Raw genomic sequence first — 24508 nt, 5'->3', positions numbered from 1 at the left:
CAGGACCTTCAAGGAAAGGATTACTACCATTACATTTTTTGTCAGGCTGCCTTCATGTTAAGTATCTTAATGTTACAACAAACCCTGGCTACACTCTATCCAAGAGGCTCTCCTTTGAACAGCAGTTTCCCTTACCTCTGGGCTTCAGGGAACCCACTCATTTCAGATAGATTTCCTCTCATTCCTTTATTTTTGCTACATTGGAATTTCACCTCCTTTATCAGTCAAATGTTACCTGTTTCCAGGGGGTTTGTTTCATTCTCTCTGTCATTCACAACTTCTCTGCTTAATACTACCTACCCACAAGTTTCATTAATACCTTGTTTTAGTCTTTTTCTAGGTAACTATCTAAACACAGACCCAAATAAGCAGATGTTTTCACACTTTTATTCCCTGTTTATGCACCTGTTGATTGCTGTCTTCTAGTGCAAGTGTTCCTTTTCAAGTATAGCAGTGCATTTGCCACTTTTACCCTAAAATTTGCTAACATTTGTTATAAACCTGTATTGTATAACCTAAATACATCTTACTGTACCCTTAAAACCATTTTTAAGTATATGAAAAAAACTGAAGACTTTTAGTCCTATACTTATTTTTATTTTACTGTATGTAACATGCATGCATAATAGTCTGTCATATACACAGTATTAGTAGTAGCACATATGCACAGTCTCTAGACACATAAATAACGTAGAATTTATTATACTCCTGAATCTGATAGTTCTTAATATGACTCTTTTGCGAGTTAGCTTTGGAAACCAGCAGGTTTAGAACTAAATAACATTTTACATCACTCTAAGTGTGTGCTGGAGGATCTGTTTCATCTAGCAGCGAAGCTGTGGGAGGAGGTGAGCAGACTACACAACATCAGCAAAGCTGAAAAGGAGATGGACCAGATCTCTTTCAAGACACTGCAGCTACAACAAGCCTTAACCCCCAGCTGTATGTGCACTCAGAAGGGACACAGGCAGCACCTGTGCTTGTCAGGCTGGGATGGAGATACCCAAGATGGAGAAGGCTGGGATCTTGTGAGCTCCGGCACCAGGTGGATGGTTCCCCAGGGACCTGGCAGCAAACAAGAGCATCGAGTTCTGTCCAAATGAGCCTGTGGGTTGGCTCAGCCCAAGAACCATGGCAGAGCAAGCAGGATGGGTCAAAGAAGAGTGAGTGGTGAGAAACTCCCTGCTGCAGGGGCTGAGGTGCCTCTGCTGACACAACCTGTCACCTGACAAGGTCTGCTGCTTGCCAAGGGCTTGGGTCCAGGATACCACAAAAAAAGCTGTTACTGAGGCCAGTAGCCTGGCCCTCAAACTATCACACCCAGCTGCTCTTCTTCTACATGGGCACCAAAGGTACAGCCAGGGGAGACCAGGAGTACAGCTGGCATGACAACATGGCTCGGGTGACGACAGCCAAGGCCTGGTGGCTAGGTGGTATCTCCTTCATCCTGCAGGTGATGGAGAAGGCATAGAGGAATAGATGAATCCCAAAGACCAACACGTTGTTCTGCATGCAGTTCTAGCACTGTGATCTCACTCAGATCATGGAATGTAGGGGTAGCGTTGCTACAATATCCATGAGATGACTTTAAAGGAGGGAATATGGCAAACAGCAAGATCACAATCCCAGACTTCAAAACAGACTTTGGCCTTCATCAGGACCTTACAACCCTTGGGAGACCATCCTGTAGAGAAGAGGAGTCCAGGTTCAAGAACCACCTCAAGGTTCTAGAATGGTCCATCCCAGTGTGCAGGAGCCCAATCATAGGTGGCTGGAGGCTTCCACAGATGAACAAGATGTACCTGACAAAACTCAGATATAAAAATGAAGCACATATGAAGGGGCAGCAGGAACAGGTGTCCCATGAAGAATACAGAAACACTATTTGGGTATACAGGGCTGGGATTAGGAAAGCCAACTGGAGTTGAATTTGGCGCTGAATAGGTAAGGAATGTGAAAGTCAACAAGAAGGACTTCTACAAGTATACCAGCAGCATAAGGAAGGCCAGGGTAAAAGTGGGCTTGCTGCTGAATGGGGCAGGGTGCCTGCTGAAAGGTCACAGAAAAAGTCTAAGTGCCTTTTTCACCTCAGTCTTTATGGGTAAGACCTGCTTTCCAGAACCCCAGGCCCCTAAGAGCAGTGGGAAAGTACAAATCCAGAGAGACTTACCCTTAGTGAGGGAAGATCACGTTAAGAAACCTTTAAACAAACTGGATGTACACAACTTCACGGGACCTGATGGGATGCAACTACAAGTGCTGAGGGAGGTAGCCCCATGTCATTGTGAGACCATGCTCAATTACTTGTGAAAGGCTGAGCTGATGGGAGAGGTTCCTGAGGACTCAAACATGCAAGTGACATTCCTATTTTTAAATGCAAGGAGAAGGATCCAGGAAACCACAGGCTTTTTAGCCTCACCCTGATCCCTTGGAAGGCAGACCTAATAGTCCTGGAAACCGTTTCTAAACACACGAAGGACAAGAAGGTGATTGGTAGTAGTCAGCATGGATTTACAAAGGGGAAATCTTGTAGACAAAAAAGCAGAGGCCAATAAAACCACAGGCAGCTTGAAACATTGCTGACTGCTACAGAATCCATTCAGTTTCCATCTTACCAGAACAGTAGATATTCCAGAACTTCACAGCATATCCTCAGAAGAGGAAATAACATCTCAGGGAACAAAATAGAGAGATAAAACAACAGAAATAGTTGCTTCTGAGTGGCCTACTAAGTATAACATGAGAGATACTCTAGAGAAAACAATAGGAATGCCTATAATGGAAATTTGTCCCAGATTCTTACTGCTCAATGACTTAACAGTTGCATGCACGACATTATTTAATTTTGTAATAAATAAATAAAAACAAGCCAATGACAAAACCATACCTTCGATGACAGCAAGTTTTACGAATTTGGAACTATGCAAAAGAAGGACCCATTCTCAGTAAAAGGAGAGAGAGCTTTCATCATCTAACTCTGGACCCCTTCTCTTCTCTATCTTTTCTGAAATAAACAGAGAAAAGCGAGTGATACTCAAATGACCCTCATCACTGTTTTGAAAGGTAGAATATAATGGATTACCTTCTATGCTGTTTTTCATACTTCTCATCATTGAACAGAGCTTCCTTTCAAGTTACTTACACAGATATGCAGATCCGTTCCCTCTCATGTCTAAATTGATATGCTGATTCTAAGTAGCTTTCTTCTAATTTCAGTTCTAGGCTATTTCCCAATCTTAACACAGATTTTAAGACAGGAGAATTCAGATACATTTCTACAGAAAACTTCACTACTGTCAGTATATCTTAGTTACATTAAATTGTCATACACTTGCTTCCTGCTTGCCTATTATAATGACAAATTAAGTTTCCTATTTTTCTTCATACTTCTGTCAGCAATATTGCAGAAATGATGTTAATATAATGACTTCCTCTAGCAAAGCGAGCTTTTTCCCCTCTTCCACTGTGTTGACATACCATATATACATTAATCTGTATGGGGAAAAAATATTAAACAAACACGTGTATTCCAGTCACTAGGTAGAAAATGTAAGATATGAATTCAGTTCAGAGACAAGTTAAATTTGTAGTCTTCACTCCCAAAACATACTTTAAAAAAATCTATATTCACTCTTTCACTTAAAAATTATATCCAAATGAAGGAAGACTGATCACAAACAATTGTGTCAGTTCTTTAGGATGTACCATTTCTGATAAGAATAATTAGAATACGTAGAGGAAAAAAGGTTTATGACCTGGTTTGCAAAAATTCAGTTGAAAAGAAACAAGTGATTTATATCTAGAAACCCAGTATTCATGCCTAAAACTTTTCCAATAAAATAATTTAGGATAAAACACAGCACTTACACTAGAGGCTTTGTGTTCTTCTTCCTTTTTACCAGAATTTATAACAATCTATTCTAAATAAACATCTCAAACACAATGCATTTGAAAGGAAGCAGTATCCGTGGCTGTGAAAAGATTCAGATTTATCAAAAGGTGACTGAGTCTTTCCTACACAGTCAAAAATTGGTTTTGCTTTTCCAAATACTTTTACTAAATAATGCCTTGAGAGCATTTTTTCCTAACCCTCTTCCTTCTTCCCAGTTCAGTTAACAGTATCATAAATTCAGTATTTGCTCACCGTAATGACCTTCAGTATGACTTCTGCTGTGATGTCCACTCAGTAATAGACTACAAAATGAATCAGGAAGGCAGAAAGTCACTCCCCAAAACAGAGAAAGCTTTGCACAAACCAGAAATGTTAACATGAAGTAGAGATTACTCTAACAGGTTCACCTGAATGCAAACTCCCCCCCAAAAGTATTCAGTTTTGCACCAAGACTGTCCCAACACCTATTTAGAAAAGTTTCATAAATAAACCTGAAACAAGTACTGCTCAAATTCCCATCTCAAGAAGCATGACACCCAGCTCTGGTGACAACTTGCTTCTTGCAGTTTTATGGCTGTTGCATTGATGCACCAAGATCCTGTACATTCTGCCTCATTTCAGCTGAACAAGTAGCCCTGGACTTCTACATCTGTATGAAAAGTAAGACTTGTGAAAACTCACTTCCAGAAATTTTCCACAAATGCTTAAACAAATGCTCACACAGGCTGGCATCTCATAGTATTTTTCACTGGAGAATGAGATTTAAAGACCCCATACAAACCGAGCAATACAATGCTTTATAAAATATCCTTTCAGAGTAAGAAAACATTGCTTTCTAAAGAAGGTATTCTATGCAATATACATAGAAAAAGGAACAGAGAGTAGAAACTTCCTACAACATCTGTGATAGCTAGAGCAAGGATGTGTCAATCAACAGGCTCCCCCCAACTTGTGGATCCACCTGCGGTTTTACATCTGCAACTTTTCCAAAAATCTTCTGTAGTTTACAAGAATTACTGTCTAAAATAACTATTACAAAACTGAAAATACACTTCACCAGAAAAAAACCACGGACGTGAACCAAATGACTAAATTACTTTTCAACTACATATTTAAGAAGTCAGCTTTGTGAAGAGTTGCATCAGACAAGATGTGTTTCTGCAGCTCTCCAGCTTAACAAAACTAGTATCTGAATAACCAGTTAACAAAAGCAGCAGCATATTTTTGCCGTGACAAAACCCCACGTACCCAGCGTTGCGCATTCATGCAATAAATGGGCTGTTAAGAGAGGCCTTTGCACCATACAGTTACTAGGTGGCTGTTGATAGGTTGGTTAAGGTAGGCATGGCATTCCCAGCTAGTTCTTTACTACCGATAAAACCTTGCAAGGTGTTTCTGTAAACATCTATTGCATTCATTAAGTGAATGCCAAGCACCACATGGGGTTGGGCTGTCGATATATACACACTACACCCTTACTTACCACAAACACAAGGAAATTATCTTCACCTACTGCTGACCAAACAGCCTCTTATGGACAGATTATATATAATTTCTTAGATAAAACGTATTACTTAGCACATCACTGGTCAGGTCCTGTGTCCGAAGACCTACAAGCTCATTCTACAAATCAGTTCGGATGGAGACTGAAAGTGTGTAACCAGAAGAGATGTGAGGGCACTGCACCTTCGCCTGCTGGCTAACAAACCCCAAGCACCTCTTCCATTACCACCTCAAGGGCAAGAGGCACCCTCATCGTTTCCCAAAAAAAAACACAACACTTTAACCCCCGTACAACCGCCTCCCGGGGCCGGTAGCACGGGGCGCACCCTACATAAAGCCGCCTACAGCCCAGCCTCGCCCGCCTCGGTCGCCCCTCACCCCCCCGACGGGCCACCGGGACCCCTCAGCGGCCACCCGCCGGTCCGTAACGGTCCGTAACGGTCCGTAACGGTCCGTAACGGTCCGTAACGGTCTGTAACGGCCGCGGCACCCCCCGCTCCACCCTCCCCCCCGTCGCCGCTCGCGAGGCGGAACCAACCGTCAAGCGACGCCGCGCGGGAAACGGGGGGGGGGGGGGGGGAGGGAGGGGCCGCGCTCACGCGCCCCCCGCTCTCCCGCTCTCCATGGCAACCGCGGGGGGCCGCCGTCGCGAGCCCGGAGCGCTACCTTCCGCTTCCGCCGCCAGCGCCGCCGCGCATGCGCGCCTGGCGGTAGCTGCGTGAAGAGGCTGCCGTTAATGTTTTTTTTGGTTTTTTTTTTGTTTGTTTTTTTTCCCTAAAACTTGATAAAGGGGCTGAAATAAAGCCAGCCATAGGAACAGGCCGCAATGAAAATTGACTGATTCATTCGGCTGTTAAATAAAACATTGATAACAACAATTTCTGGAAAGGTTATTGTGACAAGACCAGCTTCGGTGCCTATTCCATCACAAATTTCGCTTATATGTAAAAGACATAATAAATTCCATTACAAATTTCACTTAGGGATTTATGTGTAAAAGACATAATAAATGGTTTATGGAAACATTCCAGTGTTTTGAAGGATAAAAGAAGACGGGAAAAAAACATGGAGAGGAAAGGAAAACAACTTGGGAAATAAAGTGGAAAGATTAACAGAGGAAAAGCTGAACAGTTGGAAGTTTTCTGTAGAATGAAAAATAAGTCAATAATACCATCTTCCAGTTGAGTACCAGTTACTTGCAGATCTGTCATGGCACACTGATAATGGCCAGTCACTGGATCTGTAGTCTGGTCAGGCAACTTGTATTTTTTCTACCTATGCATTTTCAGAGTAAACGGGTAGTGAAACAGTAGCCTGCTCAAGCTCAGCCAGCAGCACAATTCCCATTTGTTAATACTTCTTTTGGGGTAGCACAGTGCAGGTAGAAAAGCAGGCAATCATGTGCTTGACTTCCCAGTTTAACTTGCAAAGGCCCCAAATACAGAAATTACCCAACACTGTTACCACAATAGCAAGTCTAGATCCATTTCATTTCAGATGATGTGATAGATAATGATGAGTCTTTATAGCCAAGTCCATTCTGAAGAAAAAAATAATACTTAGAGGAAATATTAACTGCATAATATGGACTTTACGTAAAGTCCAACATGGACATATTACACAAAGATTATTAAAAGTCTGTGAAATAAGAAAAATACTCGTATTCTTTGGTAGAGAATATTGCACAATAGTGTAGGATTCCTCTTGGAGTTTCTGATGTCTGTGTTGTGTTGTTGTTGCTGTTTATAAATTACCACAGGAGCCACCAGCTGTCATCATAAAAATTTTATTGGCACTCTGTAAATATTAAATCAGCATGCTAAAATCAAGCCATGTGCAGGAACAGCTGATGCTCTGTTTCAGAGAGCACATGCAAGAGAGAGGTATGCACTATGACTCCCTGGATTCTTACTGCTTACAAGTCCCTTGCTTCATGAGGCTGTGTTCCAGGATTCATTTTGTGTCCAATTGTGTCCTATGATCGATGTGCAGTAGGGGCTGTATGTGTTCAGATATCTCCTGGGTTGAGGAATCAGCCTTCTCAACAGTACCTGCCTTCCTGGATCCTTCTAAATTGTGCAGTTTGTTACTGCCACTTCTTTTCTTTGGCAACATTTTTGTTGCTAACTTCCTTGGAAACCTTGCTAGTATAAATTGGAGACTCTTGTAAACTTTAGAAGGAGCCAAATTCTTTACGTCATGAAGGTCCACATTTCTGGTGCATGACAGAGGTCCGTATTAGTCACATGCCACATTGAAATGAAACCTGCCCTGGTCCTGGCCCAGAAGCTTTTGTCAGTCACAATGTCTCATACTGAGGATAAGGCACTAAAAGTTAAAGGAATATATCTTATAAACTTGCACAATGCAATTTTTTTTTCCTTTTGCCATTTTCAGAAACAAACAAAAACCTTTTCAATCTATTCTTACTCAGCATCCCGTGGCATATTTTACTCATGCATCTCAGGTACTCCATTTTCTCTCCCTCTCTGACCTAATCGCAAGGGAAATCAAAGGCCAGATTCATTTTCTGATCCCTCTGCCTCAGTTGTAGGCATGGTGAATCCCCCAGCCCAGAGAGGTTAAATGAGGTCTATACTAAACCAGGCAGTAGTCTAATTTAGGGGGTTAATTTTCACCCAGCCCTCCAAAGGCATGAGGTTCTCCCCTCAGGTAGTTCCCTGCTGTAACATTAGCTCTTCTAAGCCCTCTCTCCCTCCAGGGCTTACTGCTAAGAGTTCAGGCAGGGTGACAGGAGGGTTGAATGTCTCCATAGCTATTAGACTGTGAGGTGCATTTGAACCAGCTTCAGCAGTGACTAAATGGCTGCTAATAGCAAAATCCTAAACCGGCAAATTGAAAACTCCCCAGAAAACGCCGTAGTGAAGGATAAGGCTGGCATCTTTTTGTTTTTGTTTTGTTTTGTTATGGTGGTTTTTGGGGGGGTTGCTTTGTTTGTGTGGTTTTCGGGGGAGGGGGGTGTTTGTTTTGGATTCCATTTAGGTTTTGATCTGTTCTTCATTGTTTAAATTGAAGTGCATTTTGCTGGTGCCATAGAGCATGAGGCACTGTAAACAGGATGACTTTGTTCTCAATACAGATATTTAATGTTTTCAGCAATACTCTTGCAGTGGGACAAATACAGCATCTTCTTATCTTCTTTCTCATTTGAGGAAAGGGAATGCTGGCAGCTGCCAGGGTGAGCTTTAAAGGGAGCTGAAATTGGTAGCTGCCTACCAAATATTCAAGGAGTTAAGATTAGCAAGACAGAAAATGTAAAATATTTATAATTCACTATCAGTACGTGTTTCCTGTTTCCACTGGCAAAGTCCCAAAACACAGGCCTGCTGATGGGGGACCCCAGGTAGCCTCAACCCCACACCTCTTCCCATGCACAGCACACATTCCCAGTTGCCCCATACAACTTGGTTATGCAGCTGTACAGACTGGCAGGGGGCTCCTCCTGGAGTAAGGAATCTCATTGTCTTGCAATTCCAGTGAGGAGCTCATAAATTTAGGAGAAAGTACCACATGAGATTTCACCACCTGTCAGTAAAACACGCTAAAGCTTGTTAGCTGACAGCCATGAGGTTTGCCGTGAATATTTCATAAGTGTGATGGACAAAGTACCAACCACAAAGTACTGAGTGCAACTTCAGAGATTTTTTTCCTGGAAATTATGGTTCAGTAGAATTCACTAAGAGCTACCCTCTGGTGTTTGATGTAGTTACAGGCATTAAAGCCAACCTTGTAAAACCCTTATTATAGAGAACAGCATACAGCGAAGATATGATTTTCTTAAGCAATAAGAATAAACAGCACTTTTCCTCAATTATTCCCAAGGTAAAGAACAGAAACACTCCACATCCATTTCAAAAATATCCAGGAGGTCAAATAAAATGTCAGAAATGCACAAACTTCACTTGAGATTGAGGTGAGCTTTCAGACAGCTCTGTAGCTATAGCTTAGTCTTGTTCTATACGTTAGGTTTGAACAGTAGAGGTCACATTGCAGTACTCCACTGCAAGCATAGTTACAGTGGGAAAGTTTTAATTACAGGAAACGTGTAACCTCTGAGTGCACACAACTGAAGTGAAGTCATGCAGGTTTGCTGCTATAATAGCATTACCACAGGAAGGATCCATATACTAATACAGGTCGTTCCCCTCACCTTTCTGACCCACATCATTATACTAGTAGAGGCCATCATAGTTGTGCCGAGAGAACAAAATCTTGTTAGCTCTAGGCACAACTTACTCCTAATAATGAATTTTTAGAGGCTGAGAAGTCTTATCCAATTAACACATTCTTGATTTTGCAGAATGCTGTGCTAATTACATGCAACCAGTCATTGCTGGGTTAATTAAACATTCATCCAAAAAACCTACAGCACTAATCTAATTAGCAATTACTACAGCTGTCATTACCTCTTTTCACCTCCTTTTAAGCTGTGCAAATTCACACTAAGAATCTACTCCTGCAGACTCCCTACATGAATAGCTTTCTTTGACTACAGTAATCTTCAGCACGCAGAAGGAGCTTTAAAAATTAGGCTGAATTCTTTACAGTCTAAAATATAACTTCAGTTCTGCCATTCATATATGCAAAAGTCACAGTTTAGCAGTCAGTCATGTCAAAATTAAAAGACTGGAAGACTTTTCTTTTTAATTACCTTTTTATTGGAAGCATAGGTCCTACCTTCAAAGTGGTTCTCTGCGAGTATCAAGTCTGAACCATACTTGTGCTAAAAAAAGAAAAAGAGAAAATGCAGACAAAGATTCCTGTATATTCATGCAGCTTTAAAACGTCAGTAATTAGAAGCCTCAGAAAATTTTGCTTTTTCAGGTTAAATAATGAAGTTGGTGATAATCTCAGCCCATTTATGCTTTGTGCAGCCCAGCATGTGATGGCAGATTTCTGAATCCTTTCACCAGCTGGCATCCTAAGAATATCGATCAGTATTATAAAGCTAGAATATATATTAAAATAAGTTAAAATATGTATTTATTGGGTGTAATGCATTCAGTATAAGGATGGTAAAAACAGCTTGTTATTTGAAATGACATTATATATCATACTGTAACATACAAACAGCTATATACAGTTACACTTTAGTCCTTACTGCAAAAGGACAGACAGAAGGCTTTGCTTAGTTTTAATGGGCAATTTTTATTATTTAGAGACAGGTTTATATACAGTGAAATATAACTATATACTAGTCTTCAGTTCTGTCACTGCATGTAACATGCAAACTGCTACTGCAGCAGTTCAGACTCAGTACCAGAATACCATTCAGATGCAATTTCCAGTAAAATTAAAAATGGGCATTTCACTCTAAATCCACAGTGAACTTGGACAAAATATTAAGACACTTCTGGTCATAGCACAGTTTGTACACAAAGGAATCATTTACCAAACCCTTGAATTGACCAGCTATAGAAATACAGATTTCCAATACCCAAAGAAAGAGCTGTGGATAGTTTAATCAGAGGGGACCAGGTCTGACAGTATGTCAGTAGCACTAGAGCAGTTTCCCAGAGGATTACGGGAGCTGGTTAGAAGTAGGATGGTCCAGTTTTTGGAATCTGGTCGCTGGCTGGCATGCCAGGGATGCCAGACAAGTCCAGGGAGAAGCAACTGGAGAGAGCAGCAAAGCCAGCAATTCAGCTAACAGCCACTGATGCTGTCTGTTCTGGCTAGGACTGGAATCAGACCTTTTCTAACAGAAGGCCTTCTTTGGTGTTCCTATAAACCTATACAGCTATCAGCATGCTGATAAGATCCTTTTGCAGATTTTCATTTTCAATCACACAAATGTGTTTTCTGCTTTAGTTTAGCTATTGAGAGCACTACTTAAACTTTATCTGGCTGTCAGCACCAACACTGAAAATTCACCTAACTGGAAAATGTGCATTGTCTTTCTACAGTGAAATTAGATAATAACAACAATAGTAATCCATTAATTTCTGGTGCTTTCTGTGGAAGCCTATCTTTTTCGTTTTTTTCTTCCTTCTACTATATGAAAATTTCAATAAAAATACATGCAGAGGAACTGCAGGTGTGTAAAAGGAGAGTAAGTGGTTTCTATGGCAAAATACCATTTGCAACCACTAAGCGTGTAAGTTGCGAGGTATGTTAGTTTTCGCTGGAAACTGAACTCCAGCTGGGAGCAATCAGAATGACCCTAACTCATCACAGCTCTCTTTCTGCCTTATGTCCATTTATATTTTACACTCTCCAGTCACTATCTTGATGTAAAAACAGACTTGTTTTTGCAATGAAGAGACTAAAGCCTCCTCGGTGTTGCTAGTAGAACAATACTGGCAGTCTCAGTCTCTGCAAGCAAAGGCAATGTAGAACAGCCATTACATTAGGCTTTTGGAGAGATAAATCATCAGGCTAGTTCTTCAGCTGTTGTTTGCTAGCATCCTAAGATGCTAATTATAGGAAGGGTGGAAAACTTTTAGAAGGTTTCCCTTGTTAAAATAAAAATTTTATGCAGAAACCCAATAATCTCATCTCCATTTCTTTAACAACTGCAAGGAAACATCTGTTAAATTTTAGGTAAAGTTATAGTTGAAGCAGAGAAGCAGTTTATATAGAAATTTACATCTTTAATATTTTGGTGTAATTGTATGATGAAAGCCTTTGAAGTTCTTTGATATTTTTTTTTTCCATTGGCAAATTCTTATTATCAGGGACTTCAGAGGTACCTTGAATAGGTTAATTTTGCTCATGTACATTTTCACGCAAATCTGGCTGTCGAGATTCAAGCACAGGATCTTTAATCTTCTGAATCTCGCATTTACACTCTTCCACAATCATGACTTCTTTGACCACCGGGACAGAACTGGTGCAGTTGAGATCCAAGCGCTTCATGGAAAACTTGGTGGGCATGCACTGAGAACAAAAGGTATAAAGACGATCTTCTGGACCAGGAACATGAAAGGAACTACACTTTCCAAAACACAGATTATTCTGTACCATCACCTTCTCACATCTCTCATGAGCAATACCCTGAAACAGAAAACAGTTTGAAGATCACAGTATTTGCAGTGATACATGAATATAGGTTAGTACTAAGTCTAAATTTCTGGTATGAGTGACCAGTGGAATTTACTAGAAAGCATGAAGGCAAAAATAACAAAAATAACAACAACAAAAAAAAAAACCACTCCAATCTACTACACTATAAGAACTATTCTTTTTTCTCAGAACATTTACTTTAAAAATGTTTATTTTCTATGGCAAGCAAGCAGTAAAATACAAGACTGGTTTGTGTTTTACAAAACAAAAACAACAAAGACCAAACTTCAGAACTCCTATGGGCAGTTTTTAGACTGAACAACACAGGAAAAAATTCTGCTTAACTCAGAGCCTTTGTGAGCTGGTGGGGGAAAATCCAATAGGTGGATTAACCTTTTAATTGATCTCTGAGTTCTGCATTTCCAATATGGTTAAGCAGTCTTTCCCACTTGCAGGACTTAAAACATCATTTTGTACCAACATTCTTGCAGATAAACCACAAGCTAAACTCAGCTGTAATCTTGATGATTTATTTTGATGTGGGAGATGAATATAATGTTATTTAGCAGGTTTTTAAATAAAATAAAATAAAATAAAATAAAACAAAATAAAACAAAATAAAACAAAATATTTAAAGTGTAATTCAAGTTCTGTAATTTTCTTGATTTGCAAGAATAATAATTGCTTGTATCAGGATAGACTATGTCAAATTCCCAAGCGAGGAAAAGCTAGACTGAAGTTAGCTTTTTAATATTGGCATAACTGCAGCCATCATGGAGAAAGCTTGCTATATTACACTAACACAAAAAGTAAAACAGTACAAGTGCCTAGGCCACATATGTCTGCCAGGGAAATAAATTTAGGGATGTAAAAAAAAGTGGTCCTTGACTCATGGTCACGGTGTTATTAGAAAGCTGAGAATACATACTGCCTTATGAGGAAAACAGCACTTTTGTCTATACTGCTTACTTGCCTTGATGTTACAGTATGACAGAATGGGTTCATCTGGGCATGGGACAATTTACCTGTTCTCCAACATTCTTAGTACGGAATTAGATATATGCATCAGTCTTTCGATTAATACAATAGACAGAAATATTTGCTTAGCTGTAGGAAATCAACCAGCTTCTCCTGTAAATTGTTGATCTGGGACTCATTTTTTATACATATGTACATATATATATAGATATGTTTTTATATATATAAATATATTTATATTTTTATTTATATATATATAGACTATATATATATAACTCATGTATAATGTAAACATTATAGATGTATATTTGTTGTATAGACAATTGCTCACCACCTCCCTGCTTGCTCAGGCTAGGTCAGAACATCATTGCAAAAAGAGAATAAATAACTCTGAAAACTGAATGTGTGGCTTTCCAGTGCTGCAGTTTAGCAGTCTGTCTCATCAAAATAAAGCTTCGAGTCTTTCTCAGAGCTTATGAAGTGTGTGGCCCTGTGTCTTAGCAAATGAAGTAACCCATGTGTCTTTACTTGCTGATTATAAGAGGCAGGGAAAAGGGCACATTTATTGACCTTGGACACCTGTTCTTACCTGGGAAAAAGGCAGGGTTCTGCAGGTTTCTTGGTGCATTTCATTAGTCTTGATTGGCAGGACAACCTCTTCAGAAGCTGAATTTTTCCTTAACATGAAGTGGTCCCAGAATTTCTTGGCATCTTTTCTATAGGGAGGTTCAACGTCCCTCTTGCTGGAATAGTGGGTTGGAGAGAAGTTTTCCACGGGAGAGACCTCTCTGGGTGCTGTCCAGGTTCTAACATCTTGGTCTGCATAGAGTTCTGCGTTAGGAAGGATGAATCTCGACATTTTTTTCTCTCCTTGCTTCTGACTCTCTCCTGCTGTCTGTGGAATTGCTACAAAAAAACTTGGTTGTCCCTGGGTTTCCTCAACTGGGTTTTCCCCCACCAGCTCACGAAAACTTTGACTCTCAAGCAGCTTTTTGTCCAGGTAGAAAAGCTGCTGAAATGGCCTTCTGCTTTTCCTTTGCTGTGAATCTGCCTGTGGCTCTGTGGCTCCCAGATGTGAGAGCACCAGCAGCTGAAGGAGAAGCAGTGGCATGGTCCTGCTGAGTGTAGCCCTGTAGACCTGCTGCTATTGCAGTGAACGCAGTGTGCTAGCTTTATACAGGAGCCTGGTGTCAGCTTAAGTTTGTGCGCCAAGAGGATGGGGGAGTTCAGGGGAGACCGTAGCGCGCTTAATTATATTCATTTGCTGTAGATTACAATTATGATAGTGGAGTTTGTGCTAATGAAATTCCTCTTTCAATCTGTATAATGTGTATTACAAGCTCCTATCTAAAAACTAGTAACCTAGGATGGTGTGGGAGACAGGGGGAGTCAACAGGAGGAAATGTTTGGATAAGCTGTCTAGCTAAGGCCTGGGAATTAAGGAAACATTTGAGGTTGTGTATTAGCATGTTCAATGTGGTCTTCATTGTTTATTTTGACTTTCCATTCCACAAAGCTAGAGACTGTCAAAACAGGGAATGTTATTTCATCACAACAGGAAAAGGCAAGCTGATTAATGTTTTCTAAAACATGAAGCTGGATCTGGAGATGTAAAATCAGTCTGTGTTTTCAAAAGTTGCTACTAATTTTGGTCTTTCAGATTTTGAATATGATCCAAGGCCTGCATCAGCACTGCTGCAAACTGGCAAACTTGTGCTCACACACCAAGAGGAACCTGGCAGAGAGCACTAGCTCTAGCTTCACCTCTTTGACAAGAGTTTTGCAGATGCAGGAGTGCAGAAGTATTACTAGTCCAGACTAAGTTCACAAGGTCAATAGAATCTGCACCCTCGATTCTCAAAGATCAATACTGAAACTTCCTGTACAGGCATCAAAGACACTACAAATATACAGTAAAGCTGGCAAATGAAATAAGTATTTAAGCAAAATATGTTAGAACTGATGCATTTTGTGATTCTAGACTTGAATATCTCAACAGAAGTATCTAAAGACTACCAGACCTAAGCTGGAGGCCAAGTTTTGCAAAGTTAAGCTATGCAGCATGTGAGAAGAAACTTCTGGTAGTACAGCATACTTAGGAAAGCACTGAGAGAAGGAAAAAATATTTTCAATAAATATCTCAAACATTGATTCTAATCCAAAAATATTAATAGGTAATTCTTCTTCAGATAACTTGTGATGTCAGGACTCTGTTCTCTACACATACCTGTTTCTACTGAGAATAGTCTATTAATAGACTCTTAAGTTTGTAGCTAATTTCTTCATTAGTTTTGAAAACCAAGCAAGTCTGTACCAGACATACGGAATGATATGTCTTTCATTTCAGGGGAATTAGTTTAGTTTACTTCAATTAGCAGGCAATAAGTTCTTGGGAATTTCCTTGCAAGGCACTGACGTAACACACAGTGGAGATTTAGAGCTTGTCCTTATTCCATAATTTACTTGAGTTAAAATTTGTTCTTGTCTTGTTTTGAACCTTGAGACAGAACTGCATGGAGCTCCAGCAAGAATGTTGTTATTCACACACCACCATTTGAGTATATGTGTGCTTTGACCTCAGTGGGATGAGGATCTTGTTAAGGGAAGCAAAACTGTCAGGCACAAACTTTATCGCTCTGTATCTTCAATCCAGAGAAATTTAATTCTGCCACTGATTTGGTGCCTTCCTGAAGTCTCAGGAGTGATGGGACAACAGATTCTCCCTCCGTTGTCAGGAGTGAAATCATAGGAAATGTTGGCATCTGCAACAAGATCAGCTATGACACGTGCCCCTGAGAAGTCCTTGCATCAGATTTACATAAGCATGTGCAGTAATATGGTGGAGCAGGAAAGAGTCAAGAGGATTAATTTGATTGTCAACAGCTAATTAAGTAGTCTAAAAGTACAGTTTGAATCCTCACACCCTGTCTTCATTGGTCACCATGTTTAGCTGAAGTGATTGAGGTTTGGATCTAAAATTCCTTATATCTGGTGCATATTGGTGGTAGTTGTTCAGAATTACTCAAGGAGGATAAGTACATTATGTTTGTGTAGAGGTGGTGCTTAGGGGCATGGTAAATTTGGTATTGCTAGGTTAATGGTTGGACTTGATGATCTTAGAGGTCTTTTCCAACCTAAATGATTCTGTCATTCCATGATTCTATGACTCTTTTTCCTTTTCTCCTCATTATTTTAGTTGCTTGGAATGTTACAAGACAGGGACGATACTCAGACCTGTGTATTATATTGTATTGTATTGACACAGAAGGGTCTGACATGTTTGGTAATGACTTTCAAATACAAGATTTGATTGTTTGAAGCACTATATATTTTTGCAGCTCTTTGCTTCAGAATTTAAAACTATAAAGTTCACTAAAACAATTTAAAGTCGGTTTCTTCTGGATTGTAGAAATACAACAGAAGTATTCTTTCTGTTTGCTTTTAAGCTGTTTTTCACTTCCTTTGTCAGCAGTGTCTTTTCACCAAGCTGAACATAACAATGTAACAGCGCTTTTTATTTAAAAGGTCCAGCTTTGGTCTTGATCCTTTAATGCTTGTTTCAACTTTATCCATATAAGAAAAATTATACGGATAAATTAACTCACGTGTATGTTTACAGAAATGAAAACTAAGTGCCTGAAGGGCCCAATTTACCTCTTTTCAAAGGCTTCTGAAAAAAAAAATAAAATTAAAAAATCCCACCACCTTCAAGGTAAAAAAGAATAGACTTATAGTCTTGGTTAAATGTTACCCTAATCTGCCCTGAAAGAAGAAGCATACATGCAAGGCCTTTCTTATCCGATGTGTCCAATGTGCTTGAGGCATGGTTTAGTGCCCAGACAGCCTTAATTTCTGTTGGAAGCTTCTCCTGTTCATAATACAAATATGAGCAAAATAATTTTATGACTGCCTTTTTTTTTTTTCCCTTTTTTTTTTTTTTTCCAGAGAGGGTTCTTCCTGCATCTTTTCACAAAGAACAAGTCAGGTTGCAAGCAGGAAACGTGGTGCATTTTAAGAATGTCACACAACAATTAAGAAAATGGTAGTACTGGAATGCTTGTCCTAGACACTTGTATGTAAAGTAAACTGGTGTGGATTATTGGTGCAGTATAAATGTTAACAAGGATTGCATAAAGATTTATTCTGGCATATACATATAGATGTTAAACTGCTAGTGTGCAATGGCACTGAAAAAAAAACTGTTTAAGATCAGGATGGTATTTTCTGTTCTATCTTGTACCACACAGCAAGAAAGAAGGCTGAAGCAAAGCAATGCCAACAAATCTCTCTACAACCTAAAGGTAGAAAACTGAGCTCTTATCTCCTCTAGGCGAAGCCAGCTCTGGTTCCTGGATTTTCTTGGATAGTTTTACTTAAAGATCTGCTGAGTGCCAAAAGCTGCATGCCAGCTCTGGTTCTGCCAGGCCAATCTCATACTGCTTCTTCGTGCCTACAATAGTAAGCTGTGGCTGCTTTTCAAGAGACAAATTTGGTAAGAAATGGGACCTGATACGTCTGGGCACAGTTTGTTCTATATTTACACACAGTCTAAACCTGCGTTGGAGTCAGCTGCTTGCATAACTGCACACAGGTAGCAGGATATGTCCTCAGCCTCTTGTTTCAGCCAGGAGCCAGCCTGCATTATGGGAAGGCATCTCAGCTTGGACAGTGAATTTGGAAAACCACTACGAAGATAAAAATAGTAAGTATTTGTACGTCTCTTTGTGGTGACATCAACCTCATATACTAATAATTGACAACAGGGATTGGACCGAGCACATTATCATTATGTTCCGAATACAGCTAATCTCAGATTTCTACAAAAACCAATGATGTATCTTTTATAAAAACTTGTTTTCCTGCCTGATTATCCTTTCATGTAAGCATAGCACATGTTTTCACTGTATTTTGGTTTTAAAATTTTGTGGCTAAATGCAGCAGCGTCTTTCAGGCAGGCTTTGATTTGCCTTCATAGTAGCATTTTTTCAGGACATTATGCTTTCAGAAATAGTCACCATGAATGTTTGCCCATCTTTTTAAAACACTATCAGGTCTATAGATGACAAGTGACATGCAAATGCAAAGTGGTATTACTCATTCGTTTCAGAGCTGGAGTTTATTCAGTCATTATGGACATAAACTGAGTAATTAGTTACACTGCCAGTTGATGCCTAAAAATAATTCTTAGGCAGTGCTTGAATTACTTGCCTTCTGTTGAGCTAAATAATTTCATCATAGCATGATTGATGATTAAATCATTAAAATGGATTTTATATTTTAGTCCACTTCAATATCCTATCATTTTAGAAACACATTCTATGTAGACAAACTTGTATCCAGATATATCTTTTACAGAACCCATATGAAGACCTCAGAACTAATGAATTAGCAATATGCAGTTTATTCTCCAATTATTGTACTTATCAAAGAAAGCCATCTGTGGTCTTTGTTTTACTGAGTTTCGGGGAAACAGATCACATACAGGCCTCACGGGGAAGTTATAATTATGAAACCAAAAGGCTTTTATGAAGTATGATATGGAAGAAAAGGCAATAAATAATTTTGTATCTTCAACCTTATGTACTGTACAGCATGAATTTCACCCTTTGACTATTCATTTTCTAGTCCTCTGTTGCATTGTTTCTTGCATTGACTCATTAATATACCTTTCCATTCACATTTTTCTCTATCTTTTCTCTGTGCTGTAGAAACAGAGCTGGAATCTAAGTTTCAAACTACTGCCAAAATGTAGATTATTGCACTTGAAAATGTTCACTTTTGTGTCTAGCAGAGCTAGGATAAGTTTCTTTTCATATGTGTTGACTCATTGCTCTCACAGCACTTGACAGTAAGTAAGATGGAATGACCTGCATGGCGTTAAGGACACATGATGCAATGGATTGCTTTCTATTACAGTTCTCAGGATGGAAGATTTTGGACAGGTACCCACCTCTGAAGCATTTCCTCAATCATACCAGTACATATGTACCACCTAACTGAGAGCATACCCAATTCCAAAGACATGCTGAGGAGCCAGGTTGGTTTGATTGCCACAGCTTATTAAGCCTTGAGACAGAGGAGGAGGAGGAGTCTGCGCAATGGTAAATTTCAGTCTTCAGGAAGACACATCTTTCTTAGAATAATTTGTTAAGAGCAGTGGTAATTCACCAAGGAGTTCAACAATACTAAGAAAATGTTTCTAGCATAATTCAAGAAAGAAGATGCAGATAAGTTTTATTTCATTAGAGTAAAAATGTATTAGGACTTGTCTGAATTTTTTTTCTGTATGCATAAAATAGTATCCTTTTGCATACTGTGCTTATATCCAATTATTTAGGTATCATGTTCCTATTCATTAGGACTTCCACTACTGAAAAAAATACATTATCTCAGCTCTGTAAAAATAAACTAACAAATCTGTGTTCTTGTCTTCTACCTTTATACTGGTTATGTACTGATGCATAGAATAGTAGTTAAGCAGTGGAGATAGAGTAGCAGCATTGTCCAAACTACAAGCAGCATATCTTCTTGTAATAAATGAGAAGTGAAATCTCCTCTATGAAGCTGACTGAAGATTACTCAGAAACAATGCCTTTTTTTTTTTCTGTTAATTTTAATATGATCCTTTAAATGATGAATCTTATTAAAAATCAATTTTATGGACAGGCAATCTTTCCTGAAGTCATTCTTTCTCTTATGTACCTGCTTGTAGACTTGTAACTTTCTTTAAATTTACTTCTCAAAATAAACATTCCAGCATTTTCTCTTAAACATAGAGTTTGCTTATGATACATATGTCCCCATAGTACTAATTCAGGAAGACTCATGCAGAAGAAGAAACAGAATTCAGAAACTGTACAGAATAAACAGCAGATATATTACACTTAACTATAAGTACATTTCTACTATGCCCAACACTTGTTTTACCACTAGCTAAAAAATAAAAAATAAAAATAAAAATGAAAACAACAGCAACAAAAAACACTTTTGGTTCAATTATGGAAGGAAACTGAAGAAACACAGGTTCACCAAAATTATATGTTTCAGTTTTATATTGACACAAAGTTATGCATAACAATATATATAGTGTTCTGAATACAGTAATTAGGTTAGCACCAGTCTTGTGATGTAAATAAGGTAGAATCACAGTATTCGCTGAGTTATGTATATAATTTCCTCAAGCCTATTTTTATAGTTTTAGAATGAGTGAAAAAAGAATGCCTTCATTACATTTCCATGTGTACAGAAGAGATCTTGAAAACTTTAGTGATTTTTTCCAAATTAAAACTTGATCTCTATGCCATTAGTAACAACATACTTGCTCACACAAATACAGTTTGTTCTTAAGTTATTGAAGCTTGTTTTCCCTGTATTTGGCTGAATTTGGGGAGCAACAAGAGGTAATATTACTAGCTTCACTTACTGGATTACTTCAAAGGTCTCCACCCATGGCAAGATCTCAACAGTGTAATATCACAAGAATTCAGGTCAGAATATTCTACTTTGGAAGAAGTGCTCCCGTGGCAAGTTGCCTAGCATTTTTTTACACAGCTGTCATCTGCAAGTCATCTCCTTCTCTGTCAAACTTGTTTGAAATTGGTCAACAAATTAAAAAGATAGCTGAGAGGGAGAGGAGGTGGTTAAAAGAAGCAGGCACACAAGCAGCTCACCATTCCCGTTTTAGAAAGCCAGGCTAACAGCAGTTGTGGTTTTTGGTTTTTTTGTTTTTTCACTGAGCTGTCACCTGTTCATTCTGTTGCTGTTAAAATGCACATGAATAGTTCTGGTAAAATAAAACTTGTGCTCATTCAGAACATCCACAGGTGAACACCAGAATTTACATGACTTTCAGCCTCTCAGAATTCCCTGTTGACACTCATCCTTTGAATGCTCAGTTTCCCAAGTTTATTCAGAGTCTAAATCAAACTGTATTGAAGACTGAAAAAGTTCCCAGCAACTTCTCAAGATTTTAGGCTTTTTCTTTACTAAAACTCTTAGAGACAAAAACTTCCTATGGCAACAGAAAAAGTGACTTATTTTTGCTTTCCCTGTTTAGAATGTCATATTTTTTGAATATATCCTAATAAAGAGTGCAAAAATCACTGAAAAAAAAAATCTCATTTTTAAAGACAAATTATAATTTATGAACAAATGCTGAATTGAAAAACAATTCAGCAGCCTTTTAGGTCAGCAATATCCTTGCATTATCATATAAGAATTTTAGCTTCATTAATGTCAGATCTCATGAAACCAGCAAATGCATACAGTTTGCACAACTATCAGTCTGTTGTGTACTGAAAACTTCATACACCTCAATCTCTTTAATGTACTTCAAGTAAAGTACAGAAAAGGGGTATTTTCCACTCTTCACACACAAGCAAACTTCTGAGATCAGTGCTGTCTCAGTATAGTCATTAGTTATTAGTTACTGGTCCAGCAACAAACTCCATGGCCAAAATTCCCTCTCTGTTAAGGTAATTCATTATATAAGTAGGAGAGGTATTTAATAATTTTTATAGGTTTTATAAAGATAGCATCAGTAAGCTCAGCAGTTTTTATAACAGGAAGTCCCTAAAGAAATAAAATTTTATGTTTATGTTTTAACAAGCTCTCTTAGTCATTTTTCCCTGTAATTCCAGAACACAATAATAGCAGATATCAAGTGTGCTTTGTTGGACCATGGGTTTTGGTTTTTGTTTGTTTGTTTTTGTTTGTTTTCAGTGAAAAGAAATATATATATATATAAAAATACAAAGAAATAAAAACAGGTCTGGACAGGTACTCAGAGGCTACTTGTTTTGGGGGTATTCTTGAAACAATTAGCATATATATCACGTTGGTTTAGATAACTTCTTAAGCAAAAGTGTTAGTGTCTATAAAACTGTCTAGAAGCTTGGCATAAAGATTATAAAGACAAAAACAAATCATGGAAGTATGTTTGGTTGTATCTGTTGATACCAACAATAAGAGTGATATGGTTCTGTCCACGGTATTTTACCTCTAATCTTGTGAGGCACTTGAGCTTATCTGCAACAGTCCCTTCAGAAAGGTCCTCTCCTACATGGAAGGACTGCCCAGCTACTCACATGCCTGTTCTAACTCGTCATACGCAAGGAGGAGGGATAAATAATCCCTGGAACAGTTCCTCCAGCACAGAGAGGAGAGGTGATTCTGCTGCATCTGTTCCTTCACAGGACTGCGAAATTACTTTGAGGAGCCCTAGAAAGAGCAGAGGTGCAAATGGTGCACAAATGTAATTGATCAAGAGTCTGGCCGAATTTATGAGCTTGTAAGGGGCATGGACAGAATCAACTGCTGGCAGCAGGCAGGCAGATGGGAGGGCTGAGAGTTCATATGGTACAGGGTAAATTCTCCATACTCAGTGCCACACCACCTGTCATACACTCATGGCGGGCAGAGGGAGGGTTTGAGAAAAGATTTAATTTTTTAGCAAGCTTATGACTTGTTTCTTTTTTTAATTTCAAGGCTGGCAGTAAGAAGGTCCTAAAACAAGATTTTTGTCACATCAAGAATAACTTTACTATAATGTTACCAAGTGGTAACATGACAATGGCATGTATTTATATATAATAAGTTAAAATTAAGTTATGGGCAGCTCTTTGGTTTTTGGCTTTTGTTTGTTTGTTTTATTTTGTTTTGTTTTTTTTTTTTTTTTTTTCCTATTAAATGCTGGTTTTAAGCTATTCTCAGAACTAAATCTGGATTTTTTTATAATTATTTTTTAAAACCTCAAATCCCTAATAAGGACTTAGATTAATACTTTTCAAAAGCCATAGCTGCTTTAGTACAAAGCATGTCTCACGATTACATTGGCTTATACACACATATAAATCCTATTGATGTTCATGTATCACTGAATCCCATGATACTATTCTGGAATTAAGCTTCAGTATTAATTTTTTTGTGTGTGTAAATCATCCTTTGAGATAGCATTAGTTTTGCAGAGGTCCCATTATTTAATTACACTGTAAAAATTATAGCACCATCCTGCAGCTCTAAAAAATGGTGAATAATTTTAGTCAGAAATGACAAACAATGTGCAGTGCTATGTGAGCAGATCCATTAGGATCTGAAGCTGTTCTTGGATGGTAGAAAAAGAAATACAAGGCTTTTGCTCATGTTGGTACTCTGTCACTAAACTGTATCACTGGTATTCTTTTTGTAAAACATTGTACTAGGGCATCCACACAAAAAGTACAAAGTACAAAAAGTATCCTGACAAAATGTCTCAGCCCTCCTCACACAAGATAACCTGCTTTCAGCCAGCAGAGTCTGCCCTCGTTTCCACCCCAAACAGTATTTCTTTCTCTGTGACTGCAGGGTAAAACTGCTGTTTTTATTGCAAATGGATTAAACCAATAGCCAATCCACAATCACTCCTTAAGAGCGAAACAAATCAACTGATGTGCTTTTTTTTTTTTTTAAATAAAAAATAAAAGTACGTTTACGCAGAAATTTGATGAAAGCTGTCAGGCCTAGCTCTTTGGTGTGAAAATACAAATGAATAAGTGACAGATCAAAGTCTTTGGGCAGAGTTCAAAGCCTTGACCTGGACTTACTGTTTGCAGCTGACCTCTATTTCTTGTTTGGAGTCCAATGCATCTGCATCTCTGGCAGCATAAAATAAAACCTCGGTTATAATTAAGATAGTTTTCTGTCTGCATACTGTCACATGCCTGCAGATAAATAGACTGAAACAAAGGGAATATCCATGCACTTTCACAGGGATCCTCCACTCTTTACAGCTTTCTTGAACATACATAGCTGTTCCGTTTGACCTTCCTGCAGTCAGTTGCTTGCCATTTTCCTCTCTTCTGCACTAATACACAATTGTTGCCTCTCTTTGGAAGGTGATAGAAGCCTCTTCTCCAGTTTACGTATGTGACAGGTTCTCCTCCATTCCATTCCCAATGTCCAGGATTGACTCGGTCATTCAAGCCTGTGTGAAATCAGTAAGACCAAATGAATGATATTTTTCATCCCTGGAGCCTGATGCCAACAGAAACATGTTGTCCTATCCCTCTTAAAAATATATGCAAGATTATGCAGACAAAAATAAATAAATAAATAAAAGAAAAAATCTGGAGG

At 38.7% G+C, this 24508-nt stretch overlaps 3 protein-coding genes and 1 long non-coding RNA gene across 22 annotated transcripts in view; 1 reads left to right on the top strand and 3 right to left on the bottom strand.

Moving 5' to 3' along the window:
- ZDHHC21 (zDHHC palmitoyltransferase 21) overlaps nt 1-6090 on the bottom strand; it is a 42749-nt gene extending 36659 nt beyond the window's left edge. The window contains exons 1-3 of one of the 7 annotated variants that reach the window (XR_014576458.1): nt 5934-6035; nt 4145-4194; nt 2888-3004 (exon numbers count right to left, since the gene is read on the bottom strand). The gene's annotated coding sequence lies outside the window, so the exon portion shown is untranslated. Of the gene's footprint in view, nt 1-2887; nt 3005-4144; nt 4195-5375; nt 5759-5933; nt 6036-6061 lie in introns of those variants that run through there. The other 6 variants (XM_083816377.1, XM_083816375.1, XM_083816376.1 and 3 more) reach the window with 6 other exon arrangements.
- A 4454-nt stretch (nt 6091-10544) lies between these two features.
- CER1 (cerberus 1, DAN family BMP antagonist) lies at nt 10545-14510 on the bottom strand (the record flags this gene model as incomplete). Its single annotated transcript, XM_083816374.1, has 2 exons — nt 10545-12412; nt 13989-14510. The coding sequence occupies 2 exons, from the start codon at nt 14508-14510 to the stop codon at nt 12119-12121; spliced, it is 816 nt and encodes a 271-aa protein (XP_083672500.1). The 3' UTR covers nt 10545-12118.
- Nucleotides 14511-17938: 3428 nt separating this feature from the next.
- LOC310889214 lies at nt 17939-20060 on the top strand. Its single transcript, XR_014576459.1, has 2 exons — nt 17939-18101; nt 19316-20060. It is a non-coding gene; the product is annotated as an uncharacterized lncRNA (long non-coding RNA).
- A 375-nt stretch (nt 20061-20435) lies between these two features.
- FREM1 (FRAS1 related extracellular matrix 1) overlaps nt 20436-24508 on the bottom strand; it is a 75905-nt gene continuing 71832 nt past the window's right edge. For 11 of the 13 annotated variants that reach the window (XM_083816365.1, XM_083816366.1, XM_083816368.1 and 8 more), the window contains one exon: nt 20436-24359. In XM_083816365.1, the coding sequence (XP_083672491.1) occupies nt 24160-24359 (200 nt within the window). In that variant the 3' untranslated portion in view covers nt 20436-24159. The remainder of the gene's footprint in view (nt 24360-24508) is intronic. The other 2 variants (XR_014576455.1, XR_014576456.1) reach the window with 1 other exon arrangement.

Source organism: Anser anser, assembly GCF_964211835.1.
Source record: "Anser anser genome assembly, chromosome: Z".
Lineage (NCBI taxonomy): Eukaryota > Metazoa > Chordata > Aves > Anseriformes > Anatidae > Anser > Anser anser.
This window is presented reverse-complemented; position numbering and strand designations above follow the sequence as displayed.